Below are 11,315 nucleotides of genomic sequence, written 5' to 3'. Positions count from 1 at the left end.
TTTAATCTATGGATAAAATCTTCAAAAAACATGTCATTCAAAAATCAGAATGTCTATCTGAGTCGTTTAGGCATGTTTTCTTAGATATTCATATTATACATCAAATCATAGTGAATTTTGGACTATAGAGTATCTTATTTGCAAACGAAGTACCTTTTTTATCATTTCGGGATAAATCACAAAAAAATTCATATAAAGTACTTGAGAGCTTGTATCACTTTTTCGATGGTGAAATCATACGTCATAAGAGGTGATTTAACGAGCCATTAAATAAAATTTTAGCGTGTAATGAGCTACCTTAACACACAGGGAAAAAATGAACTACAGAAACTACAAGATTATATCAGTTCTGTTGTCTGTCTGAGGGATTTATGTTCTATGTCTATCAGTTCTAGTCTGTGTGGTGTACGATATGTGTATTAATTCTGTAGACTGTCTGTGTGGTGTATGATATGTGTATTAATTCTATAGACCGTCTGAAAGGAACACAATATGTCTATTAATTATATCTAGACTGTCTGAGAGGTGCATAATGTCTAATATTAATTCCATAGACTGAGGTGAACACGATATGTCTATTAATTCTGTAGATTTTCTATTATTTCTGTAGACTGTCTATTAATTCTGTAGATTGTCTATTAATTCTGTAGATTGTCTATTATTTCTGTAGACTGCCTATTAATTCTGTAGATTGTCTATTATTTCTGTAGACTGTCTATTAATTCTGTAGATTGTCTATTAATTCTGTAGATTGTCTATTAATTCTGTAGATTGTCTATTAATTCTGTAGACTGTCTATTAATTCTGTAGATTGTCTATTAATTCTGTAGATTTTCTATTAATTCTGTAGATTGTCTATTAATTCTGTAGATTGTCTATTAATTCTGTAGATTGTCTATTAATTCTGTAGACTGTCTATTAATTCTGTAGACTGTCTATTAATTCTGTAGATTGTCTATTAATTCTGTAGACTGGCTATTAATTCTGTAGACGGTAAATTATTTCTGTAGACTGTCCATTAATTCTGTAGATTGTCTATTAATTCTGTAGACTGTCTATTAATTCTGTAGATTGTCTATTAATTCTGTAGATTGTCTATTAATTCTGTAGACTGGCTATTAATTCTGTAGACGGTAAATTATTTCTGTAGACTGTCCATTAATTCTGTAGATTGTCTATTAATTCTGTAGACTGTCTATTAATTTTGTAGATTGTGTATTAATTCTGTAAATTGTCTATTAATTCTGCAGACTGTCTGTAGACTGTCTATTAATTCTGTAGATTGTCTATTAATTCTGTAGACTGTCTATTAATTCTGTAGACTGTCTATTAATTCTGTAGATTGTCTATTAATTCTGTAGATTTTCTATTAATTCTGTAGATTGTCTATTAATTCTGTAGATTGTCTATTAATTCTGTAGACCGTCTATTAATTCTGTAGATTGTCTATTAATTCTGTAGACTGACTATTAATTCTGTAGACCGTCTATTAATTCTGTAGATTGTCTATTAATTCTGTAGATTGTGTATTATTCTGTAGACTGTCGGGGGGGGGGGGGTTACAATTTGTCTATTATATCTGTAGACTGTCTGAGAGGAGCACGATATGTCTATTAATTATGTGGACTGTCTATTGATTCTGTAGACTGTCTGACAGGTGTACGAGATATACATTCTATCAATTAATTATATAGACTGTCTGAGGGGAGCACGATATATCTATTAATTATATAGACTGTCTGAGGGGAGCACGATATATCTATTAATTCTGTAGACTGTCAGAGGGGATCACGATACACCTGCCGCGATATGGGTTCTTCGTTTTTAAGTTCATATCCGAAAGACATGGTGATTTCCACTTCTAATTGCCGAGCGTTTTGTGAAGGAACAATCACTACCCATGTTAACGTCTTATGTTTGACGCGGCCATGACACGAGCGGGACTCGAAATCACGACCTCCCGGATAAGAAGCGAACACTCTACCACTGAGCTACCGCGACCTGGTAAGTCAACACATATGAAGATATGCTGAACTCATATGAAAATATACTGAACTAAAAAATTTCCATAATTAGCTTATTTTCATAATGATGAAACTTGCATGTGTGATATATATGAGAATGTAATCAACCACACTTGCTTCAAATAGTGCGTCTGAACTATGTTTTATTGACGAGATACCAAATGTTGGAGCAAGTTCGTTGTTTAGTAGCCAGAAAATGCATGATTCTATGACGTCATGATTCTATGACGATTACATTTACAAGGATGATACATAGGTAAATCAAGCCTTACATAAAGTTTCTTAAATCTAAAAGGCAAACATCTGAGGGTGGGGATATTACTGTAAATCCCATTATATTCACGAGAACATCATTTACGCGCAATTTTGCGAAAATAGTAATTCATGAAAACCTAGTTCTCGCGAATGAACTCTTAAACATAGAAGACTTGAACATTAGATGATGAATCGTGAAATTTATATCTCGTAGATTAATGCATCATAATGATTGTATCCACGCAAAATTAAGGTTTCGCGAAATAAAAGTGATCAGTACTGTCTTAATGTGTCTACAGTAACTGATTACGTGTAGTCTCGGAGACTGGCAAGTCGGGTTAGTGGTTCTCCATTGGGACGAACTGAGTTGAAATTTAGCTGAAAACTGAGCAGACGTAGAAAGAATTGTGGAAAATAAAATTTATATTTAACCTTATTCTAAAGACCTTCAAGTTAACAACTTGATAGTAACACGATTTCCTAGAAGGTTTTATATTTATATAAAGCGGATTTTTTCTAACATATAAGGATATGTGGTTAAATGCCAGCGGCTTAATTGTCTGGTTTTTGTCAAAAGATGCACTTGTTCCTAGTTGCGTTGAATTGTCTTTTAGGTCTATTGTCGGTACCAGACACTTGTTCCGAGTATGTAGATTACGTTGAATTAGCTTTTAGATCTATTGTCGGTACCAGAACACTAGTCCAAGAGAGATAATCACAGTTCTTTCACGAAATGTAATTCAATGTCATACTGAACATACTCTTTTACCATTGACGGCTTACTTCAAAGGCAATGTATTTAACACAATACGCTGTAAATTGTGTTTAGATTGAACGATTATATTCATATTCAATAGATGGAGAATACTGCAGTGTATTTCATTATCGATTGTTACTAACGATCCAAGGAGATAAAACATCAAACTTTTGACAATGCACTGAAATGTTACGTAGCTGATTGAAGTGCGTTTTCTTTTCTTAATGAATTTTATTATGATTGATTTCTTGTGTATAGAATTGTTGTATTTAGAATGCTGGTGTACATGTTTCAGGGGCGGGGGTTCCACCCTCAAAATGCGGGTATTTCTAATCCTTTTTAGCAAAGTGTTTTGACAAAAGGGGGTGGGGTTCTAACCCCCGTAACCCCCATCTGGATTCGCCACTGTGTTATATTCCAGATAAGATACAATATGTGATCATGCCGGTATTTTAAAGTTGCAAACGAGGGAGGAAGAATTAGGGTATTATAACGGCGTACAAAACTGTACGCCTGCTGCCAAACTCAATTCAGTGTTTTGAAAATAAATCTTTGGCCCTCTATATTCCTGACCTTTGACCCAACAATAAATCTAAATTCCTGGTCCTTATTACCTATCAAACAAGGGTCGAATATTTAATTATGATGTCATTGGAACTTCTTAAACTAAGGATTGAAATTTGTCGATAAAACTTTTTGTGCTCAATCTGTAAAACAATAAAAACAAACAACAAACAAAATAAACATACAACAATGCATGTGCGTCAAACATTTACACAGATCTGAAAACAAAGTATAGTGCCCATTTAAAAACCTTATACGTGTATGTGTAAATGCATTATTTCATGTATAACCTTGAACTTATAATCGACATGAATGAAATAACAGGTTTTGATATTTGATAAAGTAATGTTATTGAGATCACAGAGACAGCCTCCGACCGGAGTGACATATTCCCAGGGTGTCAGAGTTCATGAAGAATGCCGACATTATGATGCTAATAGTGCTGGAAGCTTTGTGTAGAAGACCCCATTGTGATTACGTACTTTTATCTACCATCAGATATATATAGGTCACAGACCATCTGATACAAAACCCCAATTAACAGGTATTAAGTACACTCATTAACACTAGTCGGTAATGATTTCCGTTAACAAGTTTATTCATCGATTTAAATTTGTTACCGTAAACAAGAGAAAAATAGCTTCGACTTCCATACATATGTAAACCATATCACTACAGTACTCGTACTATTCAACAATAAATGAAAAAGATCAGTACAGAGTTGCTGTTTTTTAAAATTGCCAGAGACGTTTTTCCCCAGTAAAATCAAGATATAAGAAATCAATAGCCTCTAACTATCAACATCGAGCAGATACGCAGTGAAAATAAAACAAAAACCAAACATAACTCTTCGTGACATAGATGAACAGGGCACGGACGCGATCTGAGCTGAAAAGTTTCAGATCTTTTTTTTTTTTTTTTTTCATTTTTATTGTTTACAATGCTCAACTAAAGTATTTCTAATGGTCAACCATAATTTGAATAACAGTTGCTGAGCTACATGTACAAGTGAGATATAGCACTCCCAATTCTTTATTATGTAAACAAGGTTCGTGCTATGTTTTTGTTTATATATGTATTGATTAATAGAAAATAGCATGTTTAAAACAAAATGAGATGTGACAAACACTAGAAACTATCTAATTGTGTTCAGAATTAAAAATCTGCTTTAAACGTAACTTTCACTAGTATATTTAACCTAATATGTAAACAAAAACATGGCACAGGCCTTGTTTACATAACAAAGAATTATGACCTCCTATCCCCCATGACAATTGACATTAAAAAATTTGCTGACCATTAGAAATAGCTTAAGCATTCTAAACATTGAACAATTTGAAAATTTATAGCTCAACTCGTGTCCATGCCCCTTTAACAAGGGGTCCTTACTCTTCCTAGGCACCTGATCGCGCCTCAGGTATATCCAGGGGTCCGTGTTTGCCCCTCTCTTGATTTTGTATTTTCCATTAAGTGGAAATAAAACCAGCTCGTGACAAAGATTTTACTACGATACATCTATATATCAAATTCAGTCGTAAAGACATGAATGACGTATCACTTCTTTTGGCGATTGGCTAAGCCTTGCAAACGCAGGCTTCTTAATCGTGTCTTGGAACAAACATTACAGAATACCAAGCCGTACATAATAACTTTATTAACAGAAATCAAAACAAGAAAGACGTGCTTTTGAACCACAGACATAAATCATTCAGACAGCATCACTATTATAAAAACGTTTATAAATAGCTGAAATCGACAGTTTATTACTTTTACTCATTTCGCGGTTAAAAGATTTTGGAAAAAATTTAACAAAGATTGAATTATCATCAAGAACGTCTATTTTATTTCCAATGTTTCTGAGAATCTTTTACATCTCTCTCGTTTTTGTACAAAGAATTATACCTGTGTTTATGCTATTATGTTTGCCTAACAGTTCTTCGAAATAAGTCTGAAACAATATAGCACTAAAATAAATATACACATTGTACATGGAATCTAAATTTTAACAGATTGTGTAGAAAAGAATATTTGATGCATGGATAAATATATCTAGATTATATGTATTTAAACCAATTTGAAATCTAATTACCTAAACTCGTGATTAAAAATACTTTAAAAAGCTTCCTTGTCGGACAAGAAATAATTAAAATACTCTGCATATGATTTGACAAAGTAGTATCTAAATAACGTCACCTTTTCATTTAAATTAAATTCTAATCAGGTTTTTGATAGCAAAGTACATATATCGTCTTGATTTTACTATATAAAGCGAGTTAGGTGAGGCAAATGCCACATTAACTTTCCTCAACTTTGATTTACACGAATTTGTGGTATGCACTCTTGTGTAAACGAAAAACTGTAAGCATGTTTTACGTGCAAAAAGTATCTTATTCATAGGAGATGATCATTATTGAATTCGAGGAAATTAAAGACAGAATTACCACTGGCTATCTTAAATAATGTAATATTCAATTATCGTCAAAATAATAAAAAAGAGTTTCTGATAATTACATATTTCATAATTATTCAAATGAAATAACCTCGAATAAATTGAAGTGATTTTTAAGCAATCTTGCCTCATTGTAAAGGACTCTGTGCGTTTGGGGCCAAATTCGGCCCCGTGTTCAAATCAAAAGATATTCCTCAAAGTTCCTTTATATGGTATACATGTATGTTTTCATAAAATGATTTTCATATGTTCATAGGAAGCTTTATTCATATATAATACATACATATATACAGTATAATTTACGATAACGTTGAGCCATTTTGACGTTACGTTATGAACAAGAAGGCTCTGTCTCATAGTGTTTGTTTGGTTTTTGATGTTGTTGGTTTTTTGTAAAACTAAAGTGATACGACACGGTATATAACAACGAGACGGCATGTAACAATTTGTTACATACAGTGGCAAAAATGTCGACTTCTTTACATGAAAGGTGAAGACAACGAACAGTGATCAATCTAATAACTCCTATAAGCAATACAAAATTGATAGTTGGGCCAACACGGACCCCTGGACACACCAGAGGTGGGATCAGATGCTTAGGAGTAGTAAGCATCCCCTGTTGACATGTGAAATATAGTGTAAGATTAAGATATAGTGAAATATAGTGTAAGATTTTCAATGAATGATAAAAATATACTTGTACATTTCATCGATAAACAAGTAAAAATATCATGAAGGAGATATTTTGATATTTCGTAGACTATGCTTGTTTTCTCATTGTAGATAAACGCCCCTTTTCGCAGAAACACTTCGCAAAACATATCATTTTTTAAATCTATCTATCTATCTATCAGTCTATCTATCTATCTATCTATCAGTCTATCTATTTACCTACATATAGGTTATAGACATATGTTTGTCACAAACATTGATGTTATGATGGTGTGGAATTTGAGGTATCAATACACCAAACATTGCATAGTAATCTTTATCACTGTACTCTGTTCTGTCGATTCTCTTCCAAGCAAAACACGAAACCGTCACAATTGTTTTCTTGCTTCAAATTACCACAATTCCTTTAGTTATGTCAAACTACATGACATAAAACCTAAATAAGCTACATAAATATTCTATTGTCCTTAGAGTTACAAAGCTCTGAAAATGGCTTATGTAATGAGGTTAAAATGAAACCATGCAGCAGTGCTTACTGTTAACGTTTCATGTTTCATTAGTGAAGAACCATCTCAATTCTAGTCTACGAGTAGTACATGCAACATATTTTCAGAAGATCGAATTCTTAGTTTGATATTTGACCATATTGAATATTTGATTGTATCAGACATACTACATGCCTTTCTTACTTGGCACTTCTAGATTTAAGGTGGGTTTTTTTTTACAGTTCAGTAGGAATACAACAGAAATGTACTTGCTGGGTGGATTGAGAATATAATGGGTTACATATGTTTTGAAAAATAAAACATGATTTTTCTGTTGACGACAGTGACGTTGATTTATGCCAGTAGAAAAAAAAAGTACAATAAGAGCACAACTGATGATTTTTCAATTGTCATCACATTCCAGGGATCGTAGTGGTGAAGCTGGATCTATGTTATGACATGTTGCTTTTGATTTTACTCCATTAACGATGCTGGATGTGTTCTTTACTTCATGCACAGCCATTGAGGATAACTGGGTTGTGTGTAGTTTGTAATCATATTTGTGGTGTTTAACTGACCGTTCCTCTATGCCAGTTGGTTTCAGTATGACGTTTGAGCATATTTCTATATTGTATGTGATAGTTTGAAACAGTCTGATTTCCTCTCCCAGGAACTTTACCCTGCCAAGCGTAACTTGCAGTCACACCTCGTCTAACCCGCTCCTCTGTCGTTTGGATCCGCCTTGCTTCTGGTGTTTTATCTGGTTTGGTACTGGACAACCTAGAGATCATGCTATCCACGTCGGATTTGTTCATTTTTTTACAACCTATCGTAAAAACATAAGTTTCAGTGTCTCAATAAATCACATGGTCAATATAACGATCTCATTTAAAAATACAACTTGACGTTAGGTCGAATAATGTCTGAAGTGTTTCATATCAATTGTTAGGTCGTTCTTTACATACTGATTTTGACTACGGATTACTCCGTTTACTTGATCAAGATCTAGAGCTCACGGCAGGTGTGACCGGTCAACAGATGCTTACTCCTCATAAGCACCAGATCACACCTTTGGTGTGTCCAGGGCTCCGTGTAATTTTTTATTCCTTATTGGATTCATCAGACTGATCACTGTTCGTTATCTTCACCTTTTACAACACTATATTACCTTTCAGTAACAATGTAGCCTTCTGCATAATTGATTTTTATGTGATTATAGACGAAAAGTTTCCCTCCACCACCCCAATCTTATCACCTTAATTCAAATGTAATGTGTGCCATTTCACCTTACTGTTTGTCAGTTTTTACGGATTGTTTTGTACTTGCTACTATATTTGTGTTGTGTGGCAAAATTTTAAGGTGCCACCTTATTTTTCTAATTTATTATGTTTGTATTTATCAAGATTTATAAAAATTAGGGAGATCCCAATGTCATTCTTGTTTTGGTTGTCTGAGTTGTAGTTTTGATATTCGGGGATCTCCCTATTATAGGGGTTGTAAATAAGTTGTCAACTTCTTCAATCGTCATTAATAAATGACAATTTTCAACCAACAATATGTATTCTATTGTTAATTGCCAAGAAAAATAGCAACGCTGAGGGACATGAGAAAACCAGTTTCTTCGAATAGTATTTCATATTCTTATAAAAATGGAGAGCATAATTAATTTCTTTGTTTATTCCCTCCCAACTCAATTTACTTTTACAGATCTTTTTTATCACGATTTTTGTCTCATAATGTCATCTGGATTTTGGAATTTGTTGGTAAACATTTATGTCGTCGTTTCCATGGTTTCAAGTAACTACAGTAACATCTTTAGTAAAACAAAACCAATATGTTGTGCATGTACTTCCAGGTTTTTATTTCAAATGTAGGATTGGAAGAGGGCAAGCACAGATACATGTACTATTTCATTTATAGATTATATGGAGAACTCTCATTCATCTATCAACATTTTATAATTACACGTCAACAAAGACTTACCTGTAAATCTGCGCCTAGGTTTATTTTCATTCGTTGTATCGTTCTCGGGGGCTTGACCAATGGTTGGTGCTTTTGGTTGTGATAGTCGATCTATCAGAGAACCCATTTCGGATTTGGAAAGTGTTTCTAAACCCATGTATTTCTTGCTTAGGCCAGACATTGGTATCGGGCGTCTTGGACTGAACTCTTTCTTCGTTGGGACAAACTCTGTATGCGGTAGTCCAACTTCTATGAAATTCATTTCCGTGGTTTTAATTAATTTTCTATTCAATGCACGATCACTTTTGACAATTCTTCTGCACGAACTTCCACAGGAGACATCGTCAATATCGAATCATTCCATAAATGTACATATCAAAATAGGAAAACCGGCATCTTTTTTAATCTCTTAACGGAATGGCATTCCCTAAATGGAATTCATCTTACGTAATTATGGCGATTTCCTGTATGGGACATTAGCTGGCGATCTGTTCTGGCAAATGAGACCCATGTAAAGGCATAAATTACAAAGTTGTGGACAGAAACAATTAAGATCCTGTATTGATGTAAATAATAGTTCTTTGATCTCCACGTCAAGATTTGTAAGATACAAATGCTTTAAATAACATGTTATCATTTTGATCTGAACACACGTATAAATAATAACAGGTCTGCATTGTGTGCATTCACGTGGGAGGGTTGTGTTCACAAAGTAGTGGAGATTAAATGTCTGGGGGAAAAACCTCAGCTGCTGAAATGAGATCTACTCTACAGGAGCTATACATACGGTTTTCATCACAATGGCTCTTTTATTTTAAATCTATTTAAAAATGACTAACTAGAAAAAATTGTATCATATATAATCCCATCGATTAAACAAAATTGTACAATTGCATACAGAGATATCACATGTATTCAATGAGCTTTATTGTCACACACATTATTAAATAAACAGCAGATAACATGGATTCACGGTGTTTTATACATATAACACCGATAGAATATTCATTAATAGAGCATATCATTGTCCAAGGCGATCATTTGCTAGTGAAGAGAGTTCAGAACCTGTACTTTGCCTATAAATGATAGTGATGCAATGTCAGTATATATGGAGTAAATCTGTTTGTGAACTTTTTCGTTATCCCGTCAGATACGTGAAATAATCCTAACTTACCAAAATAACCCAATGAAAATTCACATACCATTTCATTTTTGTTAAATTGATTACACTTCTGATTGGCTGAAAATTTCCGCTGATATTGAGCCAAACACCAAACCAGAAAATGCATTGTGACGTCATACTATTGTTATACCCGCACTTTCTAATGAAAGTTTGGGTATATTGTTGTTACCCTGGTCCGTCCGTCCGTTGCCGTCCATCTGTCACACTTTATTCTTCCTCAAACTCATCTTTTATTCTAAGCAGTGATCCATTAATCTTTTGAAATATGGTAGGTGGTTTCATGTAGATGTGCAATATGGTTTTGGGACTTTCAATTTCACCACGGGGGTAAAACAAACGACGTCTTTCTATAAAATCCTGGTCCTCAAACCTCTTCTTATATTTTACGCAGTAGCCAAACCATCTTTTGGAAGATAATTGGTGGTGTCTTGCAGATGTGCAATAAGGTTTCAGAATATTCATTTCCTCTCTGGAGCTCAAATGGGGTTCGAAAAACGACGTTTTTCTCTATTAAAAAAAACTTGTTCCCATAACTTCTCTTACAATCTACGCAGTAGACAAATCACCTTTTTGGGGTTTTCGTTTTGTAATTCCCTGATACTGTGGGTACAGAATTACTGGAATTTGAACCTGTTTTCAGCTTCAGGCCAGATGCATGGCGCACCCTCTACATATTTTAATTGAGCGAAAGAGGACATTAAAGATGATTGAGGGTATCCTATAGGTGTGCAATGAGGTTTCAGAATTTTCATTATCTCTCTAGATAAACGATGTTTATCTATAGAAAAACCTGGTTCCCAAAACTCCTCATGCAGAGGAATTATGATTGGTGGGGTCCTTTAGATGTACAATAAGTTTTCGGAATTTTCGTTTTCACCTTAATGAGGTGGAGAAACGACGAACAAACACCTGATGCTCAGTGCATTGTGTCCTGTGCAACAAGGATTACTGTATATTTGCTCTA

The 11,315-nt window shown here is 34.0% G+C and overlaps 1 protein-coding gene across 1 annotated transcript; it reads right to left on the bottom strand.

Moving 5' to 3' along the window:
* Positions 1–5,237: 5,237 nt before the first annotated feature.
* Positions 5,238–9,800, bottom strand: LOC125656957 (uncharacterized). The gene is made up of 2 exons (XM_048887578.2): positions 9,190–9,800; positions 5,238–8,032 (listed from the first exon to the last, which is right to left on the bottom strand). Exons 1-2 carry the CDS (start codon positions 9,428–9,430, stop codon positions 7,776–7,778), a joined length of 498 nt encoding a protein of 165 aa, XP_048743535.1. The 5' UTR covers positions 9,431–9,800; the 3' UTR covers positions 5,238–7,775.
* Positions 9,801–11,315: the final 1,515 nt, after the last annotated feature.

The sequence above is a fragment of the Ostrea edulis genome, chromosome 1, assembly GCF_947568905.1.
Source record: "Ostrea edulis chromosome 1, xbOstEdul1.1, whole genome shotgun sequence".
Taxonomy (NCBI): domain Eukaryota; kingdom Metazoa; phylum Mollusca; class Bivalvia; order Ostreida; family Ostreidae; genus Ostrea; species Ostrea edulis.
This window is presented reverse-complemented; position numbering and strand designations above follow the sequence as displayed.